General features: G+C 59.8%; 1 protein-coding gene and 1 pseudogene across 1 annotated transcript; one reads left to right on the forward strand and one right to left on the reverse strand.

The window, feature by feature from the left end:
• The first annotated feature begins 923 nt into the window (after positions 1-923).
• C16H20orf204 (chromosome 16 C20orf204 homolog) lies at positions 924-5,969 on the forward strand. The gene is made up of 5 exons (XM_066330820.1): positions 924-3,412; positions 3,505-3,639; positions 3,864-3,926; positions 4,030-4,182; positions 4,999-5,969. Exons 1-5 carry the CDS (start codon positions 2,918-2,920, stop codon positions 5,155-5,157), a joined length of 1,005 nt encoding a protein of 334 aa, XP_066186917.1. The 5' UTR covers positions 924-2,917; the 3' UTR covers positions 5,158-5,969.
• A 4,793-nt stretch (positions 5,970-10,762) lies between these two features.
• LOC136368309 (ammonium transporter Rh type A pseudogene) lies at positions 10,763-12,274 on the reverse strand (annotated as a pseudogene).
• Positions 12,275-22,883: the final 10,609 nt, after the last annotated feature.

Raw genomic sequence — 22,883 nt, forward strand, 5'->3', positions numbered from 1 at the left:
TATTTTGGGGGTCTCACCCCGGACAGTCACTTTCACTATGGGTTGGTGCCGTTGTCAGTGTTCACCCACCGCCGTCTGTGAATCCAGAGCGAAACAATCGCCCCACGCCAACAGAAATCGAAACTGCGGGGGTTTGCAGCACGGCGCGCAGCTCCAGGGTAGGGACACGCGTGGGTTGGGATCCCCGGGTGGGTGCGAGCAGGGGCTACTGCCCTGCCGGCCCCTCCTGGGCAGGGACAGCCTGTCGCACCCTGCCCGCTGTCCCCCGGGAGCGGCACCGGCCCCGCAGCCCGGGCGCGACGCGCTGCTCTCCGCGCTCCGGCGGGGCCCGGGGGGGCCGGGGCTGCCTCCCCCGCGGGGGCCGGGGCTGGGCCGGCGGCGGTGCCGTGTCCCGTCCCCCCCGCGGCCGCCGGGCCCGTCCCCTCCCACCGTGGAGCCAAGTTCAAACCGCGGGCCCCGGCGCAGCGGGACGGGGCCGGACCGGGCTCCCCGGAGCCGCCGCAGGGGCCGCGCCCGCGGGGCTCCATGGTGAGTGCGCCGGGACAACCCCTTCTCCCCGGGACCCCCTTCCTCTTCTCCGGGACACCCTTCCCTGCGGCCCACGGACAGACCGGAGCCCGCCGCACTGCCCGGCCGGGGTGGGACTTGCAGCACCTGCGGTGGGGTTTGAGACCTGTCGGGAGGTGACCGGTTCTCCTGAAATGAGGCTTGGACCGACCGGGAGAAGGGCTCGAACTGGTCGGGATGGGGCCGGACCACTTGGGAAAGGGCTTGGAGCAGTTGGAATGGGGCTGGGCTGGGTCCAAATGTGTCTTGGATCCTTACAAGGGTCGCGATGGGACAGAGCTGGGAGTCCGTGAGGAAGGGGCTCTGGTCTGGCCGGGGAAACTGGTCCAGCTGCGATCAGGCTGCTGTGTCTGGGATGGGGATTGAATGTGGCTGGTCCTGAGGCAGAGAACGGAGAGTCTGACCCTGCCTTGCGACTCTGGGTGGTGACAGGGTCCCACTGGGTAGGAGGGAGTCGGCAACAGAGTCCGTCTGGCTGGAAGGACCTGGTGACCCCGATGGCATTCCCAGGCTGGCGGCAGGAATTGCCCCTTGCTGCCCTGCTGGCTGGGACTGGCAGGAGTGCCAGCAGGAGCTGCTCTATCAACAATGGTGATTCCCCTTATCTCCTCGTATTTGCTGGAGGATTAGAGAGAGGATGAGATTAGCTGTGCCTCTCCTGCACTCGCGCTTTCCGAGGCTGCTCCTCCACTGTCAGCTCTCCCCTAGGAAGGGATGTGCCACCTGCCTGTAGCTTGTTGCTGTGGGATGAGGGCGAAGGTAGAAGGAATTACCCTAAATCATCCTCTGAACTTGTTCTCCTCCATCCTGAAGGGGGAGAAGTCAGGAGCAGGATTTGTCACCTCAGTCTCCCTGCATCCCTCTCTGTCACTGCTGCTTCCCTGCTTTCCATAGTGGGGGGAAGCACCTACAGCATCTGCTGACCTCCTGCCCTGGCTGGTCCCTGGACTACTCTGCACTTCCTTCCAGGCTGAGCACTGAGCCCAGGCTTGGCTGTCTTGGAATATTGGAAATAGTGTGCTTTCCCATGAAACTGGGTCTCAATTGTTTAATAAACCACTTCAGGGAAGTCGTTCCCATTTTCATGGTAAAATTGCACAGCCTTGCTTTCCTGGCAGAGGAGACTTCTGGAGGGTAACCCTTAGACTTTGGTCAGGGTGTCCTCATGGAAGCAGTACTCTCCTTTGATATCCCTGGGGATAATACCCTGAGCTCTCTGCTCAATCACCTCTGGGGCGAGATCTCTCAGTGGTTTGCAGGGAGCAAAGCCACCAGCACAAGGAGGCTCTTCCTTGCCCTTCTCACCTCCCAGATGGAGCTCAGCACAGCTCTACTGGAAGGTGTGTGGTGATGAGGACTGGCGAGGAGCTGGGTGGGATTTCTTGCTGGTTATACCTGGATTTGCTCTTCTTTTTGCATGTGCCTGTGCTCTGAGGTGATGGTTGTGTCGTGTGTTCCCAGAACTGTGCTGTGTTGAATTTTGCCTTATGTTATGCCTCCATCACTCTCACTGAGCTGCTAGAGGGTTGGCAAAAGGTCTCCTCACCCTTTTGGAGCTGGGTCCAGCTCAGGACTGAGTAGGGAGCAGAGAGCAGGTGCAGATTTTAGAAACAAACCCCCCAGGTTCTCACCAGAGGACAGATGGAGTGTGCCTGGGCTTGGAAATCAGTGAGGGAAATTCTTCCTTCTGGCTTCTTGGAGCAGAAGAGCAAGTGCAGGTGCTGGGGAAGGCAGTGACCCCTGAGCTGAGGTGTGGAGCAGCAGGCACAAACTGCAGGCAGAGCTGTGGCCCCTTCCCCCTCGCTCCTGCTTTGGCTGCAGTGCAGGGGTTGCATAGTTGGAAGGAGCTGAGCTGCTTTCTGCCTGCCCAGACCTGACACCTGTGGCATGAGGGTTGTTTGGGTGGGGGATGTGTTTGGGGGGATCTTTCCTGAAAATGTGAAATGATAGAAATGCCAGGATGGGGCCCCAGGGCTCTGCCATCGCTTAGCAATGCGGAGACCTGTTGAGCTGTTGGGCTCCTTTCCTGGCACAAATGTTGAGCTCCCCATCCTCACTCTGCTGCTGCTGGGCTGCTCAAATATCCCCAGTCCTGGTCACTTGAGCTTGTGCTGGCTTTTCTTCAAAGCTGTGGGATTCATCCCTGCCTGGGAGGGTCCATCCTCCCCCTCCCTGTGCCCCTCTGCCAGCTCAGGTGTCAGCACTTGGGGTTCCCCGCTCTGCAGGGGCCAGTGTGGGGCTGTTGGGAAGGTTTGGAGCCAGGAGGCTCAGCAGCAGCTGAGATGCGCTGGTGAGAGCAGAGGCTTGTGCTGTTTCTGTCTGGCTTGTGGCAAGGGCCTCTGAGCGTGGGATGAGCATGAGCTGTGGGGAAACTGGAAAAATGTCCTATAAGTTCCATCCATGCAGCAGAGGAGTGGGAGCATCCTTTTGGGGGTGTTACCTGTTTGGGCTGAGGTGTGGGTGTTGCTGGTGGGGACCAGGCAGCTCCTACCTTCAGCTCCTCTCCAAGGAGCCCAGCACCTCCCTCTCTGCTCCCCTTGGGGTTTGGCACTTGAGGTTCTCTGGCCTTGAAATGACACAAAGTGGGGACCCAGTGGAACCATGTTGGGGCAGAGAGCTCAGGGATGAGCCCCACAGACTGACACAGGTCCCTGGCATAGCTCTGTGCCAAGAAGCCACAGGCTGGCATGGGAGAGAGCTCTGTGTGTGCCATGGGCAGCGCTGCAGGGCTGAAGCTGGAGCAGCTTCCCAAGGGCTTTGCTCCAAGGGGGGATGGCTCATCTGGGAGGATGCTCTTTGGGAGAGGAGACAGCTGAGGCTCCCCCATCACACGTTGCATGTTCAGGTACATGTCCAATGGAGCTTCTGACTGGGGGTTGAAGGCAGAGCCCAGAACATTCCTTAATCCCCAGCTGACTCTGAGCCCTTCCCTGGCAGATTTTCCCCCGGGTGCTCTCCTGTGCTGTTCTGCTGCTGCTGCTTGTGGCCGTGCTGAGCAGAGGCAGGAGGTGCAGCATCGCCAAAATCCTGCGGCAGTACCGCGCCGTCATCTTCCATGAGATCCAGAACCTGGTGAGCCGAGGCAGGGCTCTGCCTGGGGGCCCAGCCCTGGCTCTAGGGGTGCTGCTGGGCTGGATTCAGCCCTGCTGTGGGATTTGGGGAGGGAAGCTTAATATGGAGATGGCTGCTTTGCCAGCAGTGTTGAGGAGGGGGTTGTGTTTAAATGGGGGATCCTTGCTCCAAGTGGGAGGCACCGATTGTGCGAGGTGCTGGATCTTCTTGCTTTATTTCTCCAGAGAAACCTGACTGGGTCTGTGTACAGGAGCGGGAGGGCTGGGCCCGCTTGTCGTTCAGACAAGGTGAGCACAGAGGGAGCCGGGGCTGGGCCGTGGCGTGGGCTGAGCCCCCAGGGAGCCACGGAGCCTCTCTCCCTGCCCGGGGCCCTGTGCTTCTCCTCCGTAGGACCAGAGGATCCTGCTGTCCATCTACAACATCAGCATGTCCCTGCAGGAGGTGGGGGCTGGCACCCTGCAGGGCCCTGAGGAGCTGGCTGTCTGGAAGGTGGCCAGGACCACCAACTTTGTGTTCCGGGAGAACTGCAGGAAAATCAGCAAGGTAGGAAGCCCTCTACTTCCCAGCCACATCAGTGGTTCCCAGTTCCCAGGGCTGGGGGCAGACCTTGCCTCGTTTTGTGCTCTCTGTGAGGAGTCTGTAGGCTCTGCCTGCTTCATTCTGGGAGCTGGGGAATGCTGATTGCACATCCATCCCCAGGAGCTCCAGAATAACCAAGGGAGGGAAGGTCAGTTGTGGCAGTGTGGGCCAGGCTGGTGGGGTTTTACCCCACCCAAGTGGGTTTTTCCACATGTGCCACACTGCCATGGCTGAGGGGAACACAGGGCCTTGTCCTGGTGGGATGCTCACCCTGTGGGTGCATTTACCCTATCCTGCTCTTGCTCCTGACTGCTCATAGGCAAGAATTGGGATTTCTCCTCTAAGGGCTGGTCTGGATTCCCCTGCTGGGGAAACCCTATCTGGGGTATCACAGGGATCTAGGAGGATCACTATAGCAGCACAGGAATTCATCAACCATCAGGGAAAAACAAGGGCAGTGGAGTGCCAGCTCCCAGCTCTGTCCTGGCACAGTGCTGGGACTGTCCTCCCTGCCACTGCTGGGGACATTGGCTGGGACAACCCTGCCTGGGGTCTGCTCATGTGGGATGGAGCTGCTGCTGTTCTGGAGATCTGATCTGGTGTCTGTGGGGTGCAGCCACCTTTGGGGACTCTTGGGGACCCGAGACCATATCCTTGCCATTGCCATAGGCAGTTTGGCCACCTCAGCCATGCAGAGCCTGCGTGTGGTGGCTTTTATCCCCTGACTAATGTCTCTGTGATGCGGGGGGGAATTTCTGCTCCCTCCCTGGGTGCCCGCAGAGCTCCCCGCACAGCGGCCCCGCACAGCCCCGGCGCGGGGCGCCCGGCCGCAGGAGGAAGCAGCTGCGGGAGATCGGCAGGAGGGCGGAGAGGCTGACGACCTGCTGGGAGAAGCTCAACGCCCTGCACGCAGCTCGCCAAGCGCCCTGGGACTCGTAGGGACACGCACCGCACGGGGGGATGTGCTGCTCCAGCACCGCGGCTGCCAAGTGGCTTCTTTGGGAACCTGGGACAAACTCAGCCTTGAGGGCAGAAGGGTTGCTGCCAGCAGATGCTCAAGCTGAATTCATCCTCCTGTTCGAAGCGGTGCTCAGGGACTGGATCCATCACCCGTGGCTGGGGCTGGCAGGTTGGTTTGCAGTGGGATGGCTGTGGCAGAAACCTGGAACACCAGAACCCTGGGAAGAAGAAGTGAAAGAACCAAAAATAGAAGGTGAGGTGTGGATTCTTAGTTGGTCCTGGCCCTGCAGCACCTGCTGCTCTCTTGAGGACAATAGGTGTGTTTTGGGGCAGAAAGAGGGGCCATGGCTCTGGCGGCTCTGCTGGAAGGGAGGCCACAGTGCATCTGCAAGGCTCTGAGGTTATTAGGGCTGTGGATGGGGACAGGTGTCCCTGAGGCACTGCTGGGACATGCAGAGCAGCCGGGCACCCACAGTGGACAAGGATGTAAAGGTGCATCAGTGGGCACCTGGGGAAGCCTGGGGAGTTCCCATATCCAAAAATCCCTGGTGGGTGTGGGGGCTTGAGCCAAGGCTCAGCCTCGGTGACAGGCAGCACTGGAGGGACCCAGGTGCTTGGCACAGTGGGTGCCCCAGCAGGGAGTGAATGGGGGGCTTTGGGGTGAGGTGAAGTGGAGGGCATATCCCCCTTGTCACTGTGCTCTGCCAGCACCCTGTCTGTGGCCTCCACTGCTCTGTTGGGTGGCAAACAGCCTCTGGGAAGCCAGAAATAAAACCTCTCCTTCCCTAGAAGTACTTTGGGTGCTTTATCTGGTCATCCAAGGGCTCTTGTGCTGTGGATGGAGCTGGCACAGTGCAGGGTCTGGCCCTGGTGCTGGGCCTGTGGCAGCCCAGGCAGAAGCCCCCAGCAGTGGAGGGCTCAGTGGCATCCTGCCTTTGCTCACTCTGTCTGCATCCCTGGTGTGTGGGCGATGCCAGGAGCTGCTATTTTGGAAGGACATTTCCCCGGGAGCAAGAGCCAGGAGGGCCTGCAGTGTGCCCCTGCCTCAGTTTCCCCAGCCCGTGTGGATGCTGTCCCAGCCCCGAGAGGGGATGGCTGTGGAGAACACGAGATGGCAGCAGCGGGCTGCGTGTGCTGATCGAGCCGGGCGCTGCCCACACTGCCGTGTCTTCCCATGGCCGCACCAGCATCGCCGGCCCTCGTCCCCACTGAGCCTCGGCCGCCGACCCCTGTGGGCTGTGGCCAGGGGGGCGATGAGCGCTGCCAGTGAGTGGGATACCCCCCGTGCCCTGGAGGAGGTGGGGGGCGGCTTTCCGTGGGGGTTTCTGGGGGCTCGAACTGAGAACGGGGGGAATTCAGAGAGGGGATGGCAAGGGATGCTCAGGGGTCCGTGCTCACCCCCTGCCTCTGGGAATTGGTTTGGGAGGAGCTGGACAACAACCAGGGGTGGGTTGGAGAGAGCCCTCCCTGCCCTGGGCACAGCGGAGTCCCTGGGGTGTAGCAGGGTGCAGCAGGACCGGGTGATTTGATCGGACTCTGGTTCTGGGGTCGGAGCAGGGCGTGCAGCCCGGGAATGCTGCTCTTGCGGGGTCCCTGGAAGATGCCGTCTGCCTGGCACGGGGCAGGCTGGCACCGGGGGCCATCCAGGGGGCCACACCTCAGCACATCCCAATGCCAGAGACCTCCTGGAGCCTGACTCCCCCCTGGCTGGCCCCGTAATGCCTGGGCTCCTTCCTCTCAGCTCCATCCTCCTCCTCAGGAGCGAGCATTGCCCTTTCTGCTGCCCCCACAGGGGTTTTGCACTTGTTTATTTCCTAGGATTTTTCCCTATTCCTCCTTATCCCAACCACTGTCCCTCCACAAACCGTGAGCATCTCAAAATAGCCCTGCTGATGCTTGATATCCCATGGATGAGGCTGGGGACCAGAGCAGGACCTGACAGCTCAGGCACCAACAGGATCAGGACGGTGGCTGGGGACAGGGTGACTTCCAGCCTTTTTCTTTATCAAGGCTGGAGCAAAGTCCCCCCTTCCAGTGACCAGTCAGCACCTTCCCAGATAAACCACAGCAAAAACCACCTCCCTTTACTGCCCTTCGCTGACAGGCAGCTGCTGCTGAGCTGGGAACCTGGTGCAGCAGTGGGAATGAGTTCGTGGAAAGGAAGGAAAGAGTGAAGGAAGAAGCAACAGGGAGGGAGGGGGAAAAACGAGGTCGAAGTGATGGTGGAATCACAGCGAAAACAGCCGGAAAAAGGAAACAGGCCCTGAAAAGTCAAATAAAAATAGCAGGGAGGCGAACCCAAGTGTGCAGCACATGGGAGTGAGCGCATTTCCTTCGAGGGCAGCACCGCACGCTCCCGGCTGCTCCGGGGGGGTGGCTCTGATGTGGCTCCAGCTGCTCCCCCCAGTCCCCCCGTGCTGTGCCAGGCACTTGGCAGCAGCTCAGCGCCCAGCCAGCCCCTGCCTCACCCGGGGTCCCCGTGTGCCCTTGTGCGAGCCCCTCTGCACTGGGGCCGCGGGGATGCGGGAAGGCTGCACACGGGTGTCGCAGCTGAGGGGACACAGGGGCCGGGGGCTCCTGGCCGTGCCCACAGCCCCGCCTGTGCCCTGTGCCGCCGGCGCCGCTCTGCCAGATGCATCCGAGCACTGTGCGAGCAGCACAATCTCAGCTTCCTCCCCTCCCTCCCGCTTGTTTTGCAATCACAGCAGGGTCCCGCTGGGAGATGGAGGTTGGTGGAGGGGCCGCGGGGACAGGGATAGAGGAGAGGATGGGGGCTGGGGCTCCTTGCCAGGACCAGTGGGCTGCAGCCCAAGCCAGCTCGGGGCTAAGCTCAGAGGCAGCGGCAGAACTCAGCGCGCAGGGCACTGTTCCGGGGGACAGTGATGGGGAATCAGAGTGGGGTACCATGCCCGGGACCCATTCAGGGGGGCAATGCCCTGGTGCTGTGCTGTGGGTCCACATCAGGGGACCGTGCCCAGGAACTGTGCATGGGGAGCTTTGCCTGGGGTCCACACTGGGGCACCATGCAGGGGTACAGGGGCTACTGTGGTTCCAGAGAGGCACATTTCAGCCCTTCTCGCCACTGCTGCTCCAACAAAATGCATCTGTCCCAAGCCATCACCATCTTGGGGTGCCAGCAGCCCCTCTTGGTTCTGGGGGACCCTTGCCCATGTAAGCCCTCTGCTTCAGTCCTCACTCCCTTTGCAGTGGGGCTGGGGGCACAGCCCCTGGCAGCCCTGGCACACGCAGGCTCTGTCTGATGGAGCAGAGCAGCATTTTGTTCTCTCCCATCTCTCCGCAGCTCCGTGAAGCTGCTGAAAGCCAAGATTTACAGTGTGATAAACGCTGGAGGCTCTGCAAAATATCTGACTGCTCCTTCCTTTGGAGAGTGACTGGTTTGGAGGAGCAGGGAGCTCTGGCCAGCACACCCAGAGGCAGAACAGCGGGTCTCAGGGAGGAGGGGTGGCCGGGGCTGAGGCTGATGGAGCTGTGCCATGACCCAGGTGGGTCCCAGCACCCCTGGCCGTGGGTCACCAGGCACCTAAGCCCCTCTGGGCAGCGGGAAAGCTCCGACCCCCCCATCATTTCTTGGGCCTCTTGCTGGTGTTTGGAGCATCTGCAGACCAGATTGTTCCGCGGCGTGCCGGGGTGCCCGTGCCAGGACATGCCAGCCGGGAGGTGGGGTGTGCCCAGGCCCAGCTCCGGGTGTGCTCCCTCCCTGCGCCCTCATCGCTCGCTCCCCTACTGGGTGCCGCGGGCTGCTCAGCGGGAGAGAGCCCGCGTCCTCATCCTCGCTGGGAAGGGCCGGGAGATGCTGGAAAACGGCTGCTCCACTGTCTCCAACAGCAAGAGGTTGGCAGCCTCGGGGCTGTGCCTGCATGTGTGTGTGAGTGCTGGGGTGTGTGTGCACAGATGTGTGTGTACCTGAGTGTGAGTACATGTGTGTCTGGGCACACGCCTGGGCTGTTGTGATGTGTGCAGAGCTGTGCACACGAGTGTGTGTGATGGCAGGTGTGTTCATGCCCGTGTGTGCGGCTCCTCTCCACGGCCGCTTCCCGACCTGCGGCGCCTGGTGCCGCTGAGCCCGGGCCGGAGCTGCCATGGGAAGCAGCGGGCCTGGACACGGGGCAGCCACCGGGCCCGGGATGCCGGGCTGAGCGGGAGCTCTCCCGGGGCCCGTGTGCTGCCGGTCCGGTATCGATGGTACCCCCGGGCGGGTGCCGGTCCCGGCGGCTCTCGGCACACAGGGGGAGCCGGGCACTGCTGAAGGGCCGGGCCGGTCCCCGCTCCGATGGCTCCACACTGTCATGGGGCACATCCACACCGAGCTGCCAAGAAGATGGGGGGCTTCTGGGGCTCCTCTGGGGAAGGGGGAGCCGAGCTGCCTCCCGCTCCCAAGGCCTCTGGCCCCACTGCTCAGCCCGCAGCATCCTGCGCCGGGGCCCATTGTTCGGCCGCGCCGGGCTGCGGGGCAGGATTTCTTTGTCAGAGCTCGGCAATATTTTATTCTAACAATTAACCAAACACGCCCGGGCCCCCAAGCCTGTTTGTGATTATTGGAGGGCGAATTCCCCAGCCTCTCTCCCTCTTGGTGTTGGCTCCGCCTGGGGCTGCACCGGGTGGAAGGGATCCAGCCCCTCTCCCACCCGCTCAGGGTTGGGGACCCCCAACCGCGGCGACAGCCCCCCACTCCTGCAGCGCTGGGGGGGGCTCGGTGGCCTCGACCCCCTCGGGAGCCCGCGAGCATCGCCCGCATTGTCTCGGCAGCAGCGGGATCCGTGGGGGCGCAGGGGCAGCGGTGATTCATGGCAGGGGGGATGTGAATCACAGCCCTCGCTCTCCGGGCAGGATGCGGCCCCGCGCTCCCAGCTTGCCGCATGCCAGCCATGGACCGCAGGCTTTGTCCTCCGCAGGGTGGAAGCGGCTCGCTGCCCGTGGTGGGATGGGATGGGGCCACTGCTCTTCCTGGGATGCTGGCGCAGATTTCCCAGCTCCAGCTTCGGGGTGGGATGAGGGTGCTGCGGGCTGCGGGTGCCTCCTGCATCCTGGCTCTCTCCGAGGCTCCTCGCCGCGCTTGGGCTGCATCCTCATTTCTGCGCCAGTGGTAAAAAAAGCTGGCGCTTCCCTTCGCAAACTCTCCTGGAGGGTGAATTGCCCAGCTGAGGTTATCGGATCCCTGTAAAGTCCTTTGCTTGGGGCCATCTCCCTGCTGCTGCTCGCTCGGCTCCGGGCAGTGCATAGAGAGTTCCTTTCCTGGAGTGTGGCCTGAGCCGGCAGCATCCTCCAGGTGCTGCCCGTTGTGGGCAGGGTAATCTGGAGCTGAGGGTCTGAACACTGAGGGTGATGCTGCTCTCTGAGAGCAAAGCAGCTGAAGCCAGTGCCCAGCAGTCTGGCTTCGCCGGGGACTATTAACCATCCTGGGGGAGACACCCTGAGCAGGTCGTTTCTCTGGCTGCTGCCGGGAACTGACGAATGCAGAGGCACTGGGTCACGGGAGGGGGTTTGCAGCTGCAGGGTGGGAGGATGGAGAGGTGACCAGTGCTGTGGTGCTGACCCAGCTATGCCAGCATCCTCGACAGCCCGAACCAGGCACAGGGCAGGAGCGAGCACAGGCAGCATCTCCCGCCTGCTGATCCTGCCGGTAGCATTCTCTGGTCCTCCCTGCTGCTGCACGCACGCCGCTGCCTAAGCCTGCTCCTTCAGAGCCAGGGCCCCTTCCTCAGCGCTGCTGTCTGGCCCCGGGCTCTCAGCCTGATGCTGGATCTTAAAATACAGCGAGTCATCGAAGCAGAGGCGCTCGGGCGGCCGGGCCAGGCAGGGCAGCCGGAGGGCGGCCCCGGTGAGGAGCCCGGCCAGCAGCGAGGCACCGATGGCCACCGCCAGCCCCGCCGCCTGGCACAGCGCCTGCCCGCCCGCCCCGCCGCCCCGCCACTGTCCCTCCAGCACCTCGCTAGCATTGCCCCCGACGGGGGACAGCTGAGAGGGTTGGGACCCGGAGGTGTCCTTGGATGCCACCAGGACGGCCACGACGCTGGCGGCGGCGCCGAGGATGCCGGGCAAGCCGTGGAGGTTGTGGATGCCGCACTGGTCGTGGAGCTTGAGCTTCCTCCCCAGGAGCGGGGTGAGGAACCTGAAGCCGAGGACACACAGCACGGCTGAGAGGCTGCCCAGGGCAAGAGCGGCCACTGGCGGCACGGCCATGTCAGCCACCACGCCGATGGCCACCCCGCCGGCCAGGCTGCCGTTCTGCAGGTGGCCGGGGCTGAGCTTGCCGTCCCTCTGCAGCAGGCTGGAGGCCACCACGGTGGTTATGGCGCTGGCACTCATGGCCAGGAGGGTGTTCAGGATGGCGCGGTGCTGGGCATCGCCTGGTTGGCAGAGGACAGCCACAAAGCTGGGCCAGAAAACCCAGAGGATGAGTGTCCCCACCAGGGACATGAGGTCAGAGCTGGGTGTTGGAGTCTCCTTGGGATGCAGTGGCTGCTGTGTAGCCCTGAACAGAGCCTTGGACACGCCAAGGCCGAAATAGCAGGAGAAGATGTGGATCGTGATGGTGCCGCCCACATCCAGAACGCCCAGACAGGTGACAATGACCCACTCACTGGCCAGGTAGATGGGGATTTCACAGGTGGCCATGACGAGCAGCTGGCAGGGGCTGGCCCTGCCCAGGATGGCCCCCACGGAGATGAGCACTGTCACAGCAGCAAACTCAGAGATGAGGAGCTTGTGGAGGTCCAGGTGGATCTGGCCATGGTGGAAGTGGTGGAGCAGGCCCTGCAGCACCAGTGCCCACTGCATGGAGAAGTTGAGCAGGAGGAAGTTGTGGGTGAGGGAGCTGAACCCGTAGTGGGGCAGGAAGGTCAGCAGGAGCCCCAGCCCCACCACCAGCATCACCTGGATGTCCTGGAAGAAGGGGAAGGTGCTGTAGACCTGGTCGGCCACCAAGCTGGTATCCTCCGCCTGCGTTGAGGGTTCATCATAGGTGACGAAGAGGGCAAAGAAGAGGAGCAGGGCAGCCTGGAAAAGCCCCAGGAAGAGGGGCAGGAGGCGACGGGGATAGGTGGAGGGTGGCACAGCCATCCTGGAGTGGACAGGAGGGGACGGTGGTCAGTGGTCAGCAGGGCACTGGTGTGAGATGACAGCCCAGCAGCGCTTCTGGGGTGAGCTCTGTTTGCTCCCACATCAGGGGTTTTATGGCCACGGTTAATTATTAACCAAAGATCTAAGTTTATGTTCCAGAAGAGGAGGGGTTTGTCCCTCCCTTCCTTAAACACAACACCCATAAAATAACCACATGTTCTCGTTTGGTCGCCATAAAAGTGGACATGAGGGGCATTACGGTTTTGAAGGGAAACAAGCAAAACCTGTGGTGGGGCAGATGAGGGAGATGGAGTTTGGTGAGGGGCTGGCCAGGGATGGGGGTGCCATAGCACTCACCCCAGTTGAACTTATCCCCATCCAGGAATGGGGCCCTCCCTGCTGCAACCCCGGAGTGATGCTGGCAGCTCAGACAAGCCCAGCTCTGGCTCTGCCACATTGCAGTCCAGGTTGGCTCTGGCCCTGCTGCCACCACATTCTCTGGGATGATGCACGTTTTCCTTATCCACCACTTGGGCTTTGAGAAGCACCATAAAGCTCCAAAGTCAGGGCTGAAAAGACCATTTTCTCACAGGTTTGCATTGGCTTAAATGGCTGGAAATTCATTAGCAATTAGCGCGCGAGAAAAACAAAGCCCAGAACAGCCAAGCAGCTACCCCGAAGTTTCTGGGTTGCTGCTTAGTGTGACATTTTGCCAGTGAATGTCTGGAAAAAAAAATTAAAAAAAAAATATATGAGAACCACAAGAACAAAAGGCAGAAGGGTTGGTAAATATTTGTTCCAGAGAGGAGATATTTTTGTGCTGTCCCTGATCTCAACACCCCTGCCGCGGGCGCTGGCTCCGCGCCGCTCTTCGTCATTGTTACTGGAGGATGAGGCAGGCGAGGGCGCAAAATGGGAAACAATTGTTGAATAATCTGCACGAGGGTCCTCTGCCAAACCCTCCCCGGCCATTTTTCAACCCAAAGATGCTGGAAATGGGGGCAAGAGAGAGGAGGAGGTGATGCTTTGAAGGCAGTGCCTTTGATGGGTGAGGAGGGGTTGTGTTGTGCCCAAGCCATGGCCACCAGAAACAGAGGGGTGGTGGGAGCAGTGGGGGTTTTGGGATGGGAGCTGGGATGCTTTGTCTGCCCCTAACATGTCCCTGCTGCATGGCTGGTGGTGCCAATGGCAGTGGATGCTTCTATGGGGATTCCTCACTCAAAGAAATGTGGGGTTGGGGTCTTTATGGTGCCATTTAGCTCTTTGCTGTCCCAGAGGTGGGATGGGATGGGATAAGTAAGCAGAATGCTCTCATTGCTCCTGCCTCTGCCTGCCCAGGGGCACAGCCCAACCCACCTCCCATGGCTGCTGCCGGCTCCCAGCTCCACCAGGCAGTGTCATGAAGGACAAATGGACACAGGCAAAGCTTCCCCCACTTGCTGCTGGTATTAAAAAGGCAAAGAAAGAGGATTTCAGCCCCCAGCTCCTCACCTGTGACCCTTCGCACACCAGCTCATCAAGCGGATTTGCATGGATCCAGCTTGGTACAGTGAAACCTCTTTGGTTGATTGTGGGTGACATACAAACCCAGGGAGATGCTTGGAGCATCCTGTGATGGAGGAGCTGGGCTGCTCTTACTGAGTTCAGGAAGCATTTTGGCTTTGGGTCAGCAGGGGTTGGGCTCCTCTCAGTGTGGCTAGAGGTGGGTGCTGCCTGCTTTCTCCTCTTCTGCTCCCCACAACATCTCAGGGTGCCTCTTCCTGCTTTGGTCTGGGGCTTTTTTAAGGTGTGGTTAAATCAAATGCTAAAAAGAAAAGCTATGGATCAGGTCTTTTAAGAAACAGAGTGCTTGGAAGACTTCAAGGTTATGGCTCAGTGCCTCCTGCAAGGAGGAGGAGGAACATGCCGGAGGGATGCATCCTTCTGGAGCATCCCAGCACTGCCAGATCTGCTGGAAAGGACAAAGAGCACATTGTGAAATCTGGGATGTAAATGCTCTCTTGGATGTGGCCATCATCTCTGGCAAGGGGCAGAGGTGTGGGGCACCAGGAGGTTGGGGTCCCTTGCTGGACTCTGCTGGGTCAGGAGATGCTGGGGACACACAAGGAAGCTCCTGTGCAGGGCTGGGCTGCCAGACTCAGTGCTTGGTGTTTGAGGGGGTGGCACAGCTCTGTCAGTGGGCAACAGAGAGCTGCAGGGTCAGCAGGACGTCCTTGGACACACAGTATTTTTCCACGTGGAAATCTTGCTCTGGCAGCACTTGGGGATGTTGCTCTGAGCTCCTGGGATTCCCTGTGACCCACAGCCCCTCACATCCCTACCAACAGCACCCTCAGCTCTGCCACATCCATGGGGTCAACCAACACCACCCTCCTTTGATGAGCTGTTGGGTACCACAGTCCCCTTCTCTTGGCCAAAGGCTGTCCTGCAAGTCTTTCCACTTCCCAAACCAGACGAGGCACAAAAAGCAGTGATGGCCAGGTGCCCCCTGGACCAAAGACCCCGCAGCTGAGAGAGGGGAAACGCTGTCAGCTTGCAGATTAAAAAATAACCTTTATGGCATCCATAAAAGAAGGTCGAAATTCCAAGAGGTCACTGGGAAGGTGAAAGTCCCCCCCAGCCCTGGAGCACCCCCGAAGGCAGCGAATGATTAACCCCACAGTGCAGGGTGCACCACTGGGATGCCACGGCCCTTGTGGGGAGAAGGTCCAATCCCTCCAATAACATTTTCCAGGCACACCAAGTTTTCTCTTGGCACCAAAGGAGAAGGGATGGAGGAAGCATCTGGCGAGGGCCTGGGCAGCAGGGAGGGGGGGGTAGCATTGAATTCCACCCCCCACATCCCCTTTCACTGGGGGGGGGGCAGTTGTTTTATGGCAGGAGGACTGGGGAACCATTTTAGCAGGATCCACGCTGGGACTGCTGGAGGAGTTCCCCGCTGAGGGCTGGATACAAAGAAAAGCTGAATTAACCGAGGGTCATATAAGGCAACAGGATCTGACAGATCCGAGCCAATATATGCTGGCAGCAGCCAGTCCATGGCACTGTGAGAAACACTCCTGCAAATTTAACAAATCCCCACGGTCTAGAAAGTCATGTACAAGAAATTAATAATGAAGGGATCTAGTCATATCTGGATTTCCAGACGTTGGTCGTGCTCCCACCGCGTTTTGCAGGCCATATAAGTACATGGATCTGAATCCCGGGTGCTGGAGAACCGGGAGGATTGTTACGATCATCTTGCCTGACCTCCTGCGTCAGACGAGGGCTCCCGGCGAGGAGGGGATACCGGGGGATACCGGGCGGGGGCGGCTGCATCCTGCGGCCGTGCCGGGCTGGGGATGGATGGAGAGAGAAGCCTGAAGGGGAGCGAGGTTTGGGAATGCTGCTGTGGCAATGGAATGGGTGCTCCCATCACCCAGCGGTGATGCACTGGCACCCAGATGGGCAGGAGGGAGCAGGAGCTCCAAATCCATCCCGGCGGGGCAGCACCGTGTGATGGGAAGAAACTGCTGCTAACACCCCCGACGTGGGCATCACTCTTTAACCCGCTGCTGCCTCCAGCATGGAGCACCCCAAAATTCCTCATTCCCTAAAGACCCGGCCAGAAAGCCGGGCTACCTGCGCAGCTCCGGCTCTGGTCCATCCCCTCCGGAGGTCCTACAACAACCATCCTCCTGCTGCCTTAAGGAGCCGGGAGCGATCACGGGGAATGTTTTCGGAGCTCCGGAGCAGCTGTGACCCCGCGAACCGCGGTGCCGGCTGGCGGCGGCGGGCAGGGGGCCAGCGCCCACCTCCCCAGCCCCTCGCAGCCGGGTCCTGCCGGGTGGGGGGACACAAAGCCCAACAGACGTCACCCCGGCATCACGCGGCCCGAGTGGCCTTCTCCATCTTGTTAGCACATTGTGTAACACAACATGTGGAGGCGCTGGGACCGCACACGCATGCACTCCCCGACAGCCCAACCGGGGGGGAAAAGAGGGAGAGAAGAAAAAAAAATAAAAAAAAAAAGGGAGAAAAAAAAAAGAAAAAGAAAAACCCAAGAAAAAGAAAAAAAAAAAAAAAGGAAGCAATTTAAGCTTTGAATCTTTCTCTTTAAAATGTTCTCATGGCTTCATTAGAATTTGCAGCCACAGAGGCTTTGAAGAACATGGTATAAGGAGTGAAACATCTGGAAAAATTAGGATTAATGAAAACATAATTCCCAAGACTAAAGGAAAGATTAATCCTGCGTTACCACTTGTGTGTTCCACAGCTTTTCCCCAGCTCGTAACACTGAACTTATTAAATTGCCCTGAGCTGAGTTTTCCTTTTCTCTCTCCCTCCCCTATGGAGCCCAATGGAAGCAGCTGATGCCAAATGTGAGGATAACCAACTGGGCTGGCCAGCGCTGGCATGAGCACAGCCAGCCCTCTGCCCAGGTGGGCACCCACTGCCCAGCAGACCTGGGGGGTCCCTGCCTGGTGGTGGGAGTCCAGAGGGTTTTAGGGTGCTCTGTACTGGGCTGGTGGGTGCTGTACCCCATTGGGGCTGCACCTGCTCCTGCCTGGGGTCCTCAGCAGGGTGGGGACTGACCAGCTCGTTGGATGGGGGATGCTGGGGAATTAAAAATTAATGTGCATTTAAATTAAAGCAGTCCCCTTCTCTGCTGCTGGATGCTTGGCCAGGGTGAGACTGAAGCAGCTCTGAGGTGCTGGTGTCTCTGGGTGCTGTTTCTGTGAGATCAAGGGTAGCCCTGGTGATACACCAGGCTGTGCCAGGCTGTGCCATGCTGTGCCATTCCGGGGCCACACCACTCCACACTGTGCTGTGTCATGCCATACTATTCCATGCTGTGCCATTCCATGCTGTGCCATTCCATGCTGTGCCATTCCATGCTGTGCCATGCCTTGCTCTGGCCTCACCCCTGCTCCAGGATCCAGGCTGTGACCAGAGGGTTGGGACACGCCAGCCTCGTGCCAGCTGGCAGTGTTCAGCTTTGCCACTGCGGTGCTGGAGGGTACTGGGGGCTCACACTGGCTGTGCCAGCCGCTGTTCAAGCCCACTGGACAGAGCTGGTCTGAGGTCTTGGGCAGCTCACAGTGGAGCTCAGCCACGCTGAGGGACCCTCTGAGGGAGATGCTCTGGGGTGACAGACCCTTTTCCCTGTAAAATCCTGCAGCAATTCCTTTGTCACCAGCAAGTACCACTGGTGGGTACCAGCACTGGTTTGGGGTCAATCAGATGTTTGTCCCTGCAGCTTTATCACCACAGACACTGATCTGCACAAACGGGTCAGAGTGTGTCCCTCTCCAGACCAAGGCTGTGGAATTGTGGCGCTTCTTGGGAAGAAAGAAAACAGAGACCTCAGTCCATTGTGTCTTCAGCCATCCCGCCCTGGGCACAGGGAGGCTGGGCACTGCCAGCTCCACACCTTGGCTGGCTCTGCTGAACAGCCCAGCACAGCGATCCCGGCAGCTGGAGCCTGCAAGGGTCGGGATGCTCCGAACGATGGGGACAGAGAGCAGCACCCGTTCTGCGAGTGTCTGCTGGGATTTGGGTGGCCTCTTGCCTGCTGGGTGCTCCCCACCACGTCAGGGTGAGGAAATCAGAGTTTGCTGCATGCCCTCCTTGCTTTCTACTCCGGATTATGCCAGGACTGCATCTGGATGGGGCCAAAGGTTGTGCTTGCCCCGTGAACGGGAGAACAGGGCTCATTTGCCCGTGGCCAGGTTGAAAAAAGCTGCTTCACCCCACACACGGAGTGAAGGAGGAGGCAGCGTGCCCAGGCACTCCCCAAGCAGGGGAAGCTCCCAAGAGACTCAACGGGACCCCCTCTCTCCCTCCTTCCCACGCTGCTGTCCCACTCAGCTCCAGCTTGTTTTCCAGAGAGGAAACCGGCAACCTTGCTATTAATTTTTTTTCTTTCATTTTTTTTTTTGAGGGGGTCTATTTTCCTTTTCCCCCGGTGTGAGCGGCGGGGCCCAGCTGGGGGGCAGCGGTGCCGGCGGGGGCCAGGTGCCGGCGGGGCGGGCGGGAGGTGCCCGCCGGCCGCGGGGGGACAAAGCCGGCGACAGCCCGCGGAGCTCGCGGCCGTATTGTGTGAGCGAGGAGGAGATGGATGAAGGTCACATCCTGCCACTCTTCCGATGCCCGGCACCAGGAAAAAGCTGCGCTTTGTAAATATAAAAATAAACAACAAACTCTTCCCCCCCCATCATTTACCACCTTCCCCCCCTCGCCCCAAAGAAAACAACAACAGCCCCCGCGGTATCGCAGCCACCTGCTCGGGGAAGTGATTTTTCATATAGGCAGGAAACGGGGGTCTAATTAAATCTGGGGTCAAGAACATAAAGGGAGAACGAAGTTTATTTAGGAGTCCTCGAGGAGGGCGGGAGGAGGATGCTGAGCAGAGCCGTGGGGGAACCACAGGACGGTGTTTTGGTGGGGCTGGGGGGCGGAACTTGGGGGGATTTTGGCCCCAGGGTGGGTGGTAGGGCATCACCTTCCTCCTGCCAGCGGATCCAGCGTGCCATAGCGGTCAGTGGTGGCAGTTTGGTCCTCACCGGGGCAGGGATGCTCTGGGGGACTCCCCACTCTCCCTTATCCCCCGGCGGGCAGAGAGAAAGGAGCCCGGGGAGCATCACGCTCAGACCTACAAGAATGTCCCCAAGCCTTCAGCGAGATCATATGAGGTTCCTGTTTCACAAGACGGAGGATGGCATTTCCATTGTGCTCGCTGGGGATGTGTTGCAACGGGGCAGCCGCTTCCATCCTTTGTCCTCCTCCCCGCAGAGGAGGAGTCTCAGCCTCTGCCAGGGTGACCCGTCACACCCTGCCCGCCCCCCCTCAGCCACCAAATTTGGCTCCAGTGGCCGCGGCAGCCCTCCTCGGCGGGTCCCGTCCGCAGGCATCGCCCCACCGCCAGCGCTCTCCGGCTCCAAAGGCGCTGGGTGCCCTCGGCCGGGGCTCCTCACCGGGTTAGTGACACTCCGGGAAGGTGACACCCACCTCGAGCCGCTCCCAGCGCCGACCCTGGGGTGCTCCAGCTGCCTTCCCTCGCCCGCTACGGGGCTCCTGCCTGATTTTCACCACCAATTAATAAACGAGCGACTGACCCCACCAAAGCCAGGCTGGGGAGACCTGGATGCTGCCAGCAGCCCCAGCTCCCCGGGGTGATGCCACCACCCCTGCCCCTCTCCCATCCCCGCAGCGGGCAGCTTCCAGCTTTTAGGAAGCACTGCAGAGACCTTTGCCTTTGGGTCGGGTGCTCCCAGCCCGGACCCGCTTTCTATTCCCCAGCTGGGGTGTGCCGAATATAAAGTATCACAGCATTGTTATGAAAAATAATTCAAACCCACCAAAAGGGCCAGCAGCAGATGGAAGGGCGAAATCGGAGCAATCCAGGCTGGCTGTAACCCTTCGTGGGCAGGGCAGGCAGGGGACCGGCATCCACAGCCCAGCCCTGCCGCTGGTGCTCGCGGGTATGGAAGGGAAGGTGACGGGCTGAAAGTGTCCCAGTGCAGCCTGTGGGCAGGACAGGGAATTGTTTCCCATGGGAAAGGGGGAACTCGTGCCTGGGGATTCATAAAACAGCCGAATTTTTGGACAGGCTTTAGGGATGCTGGAGAGTGCTCTCATCCCCAAATCCCTGCTGAAGAATGGGACATGCGACCTGGGCACCCCCACTCAGCCTGGGGGCTGCCCATCCCCACACCGCAGCGGGGTCATCAGGTCCCTTGTGTGACCACTGATGGGACCAAGGTGCCACCCACCACAGTGGATGTGTGTCCCCTCCCTGCCACCAGCATCCCGCCGCCGAGCCGGGTACCAGGGGTGGCGCTGGGGACGCGTCCCCAGCCGCGGGCCTCGCTCCAGCTGGGCGCTGTTTTGTAAGGACTCCTGGGCCTCTGCGGCGCAGAGATAAGCCCAAGAATTCGCCGTCAGTTCCAAATATCCCGTCCGCTTCCTCCCGCCGTCCTCGCCGCCGCTCCAGCCCGCTTGTCTCATTTCCGCAGCAGCGTGCTGGGGAGCGCTTCCTGTTTTCCCCCCGGGCCCGGGGCGGCGGCGGGGGCCGAGGGGCGCGGGGAGGAAGGGCAGGACAATGGGCACAGGTCGAGACGGGCAGCTGCCCATCGCCCGGCCTGGGGGTTCCTCGGTGGGCCGGGACGGGGCTGCGAGGGCGGGGGAAAGCGGATGGCAGGTGGCAGCAGCGGGGATGTGGGTCCTGGGCTCAGCTGAGATTGCGGATGGGGTTTCTTTCCTTTCCTGATTTTTGTTGTTTTCTTTTTTCAAGCGCTTTGCTGTAAATCAACCCAAGCTCCCTAGAGAGCATCGTCTCTGTGCCGCAGAGGGAGCCCCTGCTCCAGCTGAGCATGAGGACGGGAGTGAAGCCGGGTGGAGCACAGCCCTGCGTTGGGGGACCCTGCCCTCTATGGGGCACTGAATTGTCCCCTCGCAAGTCGCATTTTAGGGTCCTTCCAGTCAAACCACCCACCACAACCCTCTTCTCCCCAGCCACAGCATGGGAGAGCAGCATCCCCACGGGGCTGCCACCTCCCAGGAGCCGTGTCACGGGGCAGGAGGTTAGGATGTGCCTACCCCATCCCAAACTGCAGCTTTGAGACAAGAGCGATCCATTTCGGAGCTCTGCTCACTCGGAGCTCAGCAACCTCCTGCCACAGGTAGGACCAACCAGTGGGCAGCCCTGTGTCCCCCTGTTTTCGGGGTCCTGGGCTGAGTGTGAGTGTTTACTCAGTGCCTTTCTCACCACTCGCAGCATGGCAGGAGTTATTCAAAGGCGGGCGGAAGCAAGCGCAGCAACTGAAACAACAATGAAAAGGAAACAGAGCTCGAAAAATTCTCCGTTCATAAATCAACTGAACTGCAGGTGATCCCTGGGCAGGAGCGAGCTGAGGAAGAGACAAGGCTCGGCTCGGCATGGCCAGCAGCCAGGCAGGCTCCGGCCCCCCAGGCAGGGATGGGGGAGGCCGGGATTTCCCAGGGTGGTCCTGAGTGATGCTGGGATCCTTGTCCCTGTCCTCAGGGCTGCACATCAGGGACTTTGAGGCAGGTGAGGAGCAAGCATTGCCGGGTTTATTTTTATTACAAATTTTTATGATACATCTGGGTGAGAAAGGTGAAGCTGTGCTGGGTGGAGTGGGTTTGTGGGGTCAGCATTGCATGCACGCACAGGCACACACCTCCTTTCCAAGCCAGAGGAATGCAAAAAGCCCAAGGATAGGATGGAGTGCAGGGACTCTGCCACAGCCCCTTGTGGCCAGCAGAGTGGGGGGATATGGTAATTTTGGTGCTTGAGGGGTTGCAGAGCAGCCCTATTCTTTTTAGTCATCTCCACTCCTGCCTTTTTGGGTTGAAATTTATCACTTTGGAAGCAGAGAAGCCAAAAAGGTGTGAGTGAGCACGGCTCTAGTCTGTGGCTGTGCCGTGGGAGATGTTGGGGTTAACGGGAGATGATCCAGGGTTCTCGGCAGCATCAGGCCACGGCTCCTTGCTGGGATCTCATAAAGCCTTTTTCCTCCTTAGGAAATAGAGCTGCTGGATTGGGATGGGCTCCTCAGTGCTGGCAGCATCTCTGCACGGGCAGGGGATGGGCATGGTTGGAAAAAATCTCCCCCTCCTGCCTCCAGTTGTGTCCTGCAGCATCTTGCTGCGGGCAGGATGGGGGCCAGTTTGGACAAACTTAGCTGTCCCCTCCCAGCTGTCCCCTCTGCCAGCTCCTGCAAGCTGAGACCCAGTCCTGGGGACACCAAAAGGAGCTTCTGCTTTTGGGACCAGTGGATGGCCCCAAGGACCAGGCTGGTGGCAGTAGGCTGACCTTACAGCAGAGGAAATGATCCAGTCGCGTTCCCCGCACTGGGGAAGCCAGGGGAGATTGCATGTCCCCCTCTGCTGCTATCTGTCCTCCCTCCTGTGAATTCCCTGTCATCTTGTCTCTTGGCAGATCTGGAAAACTGGGAGACCACCGTAAATAAATCCTGTGTCTTTAAGCTGTTTTGTACAGTACAAGAAAATGCACTCGTTGAATTACAGCTTTTTAATCAAATACATGTAACCATGTCACTTAAAGTGCTCGCGAAAAGTAAGGAGAAAAAAAAAAAACCCAACACAATTGGAAGAGCACAATATTAAAACCAGCTGCCTGCTTACCCCCACCACAGTTAATAGTTTTTGAATGTTCTGAATGAGAGAGAAACCAGAGCCAAGCTCCACTTTCATGTCCATCTTTCTGATCAAGCCCTGTCAGACGGGGGGAGCCGGGCAGCCTGGCACAGAGGAGGGGGCTGCAGGAGGGCTGCACTCCCTTGTCCTGCTGCTTTGCCCGTCCCTCCAGGCTTTCTCCCTATGGTGATGGGATGTGGGAGCCCACGGTCTTCCTGCAGGCATAGCTGGGACCAAGCCTGGAGATGGGAGCACAGGTTGCCCAGGCCATGCCGAGGTGAGGGATGCTGCTCTGAGACATCACTGCCATGTTGTGTGTCCCCTCCTGACCAAATTTAACCCAATTCTACCTCTTGATGCTTCTTCCTGCAAGTCAGCATCACTGCTCATTCCCCTGAGGCACTGCACTACCCACAGCATCCCTTCCTCCGAGCATGCCAGTGCAGTCCATGGTGTCACATCCC

Source organism: Sylvia atricapilla, chromosome 16 (genome assembly GCF_009819655.1).
Source record: "Sylvia atricapilla isolate bSylAtr1 chromosome 16, bSylAtr1.pri, whole genome shotgun sequence".
NCBI lineage: Eukaryota > Metazoa > Chordata > Aves > Passeriformes > Sylviidae > Sylvia > Sylvia atricapilla.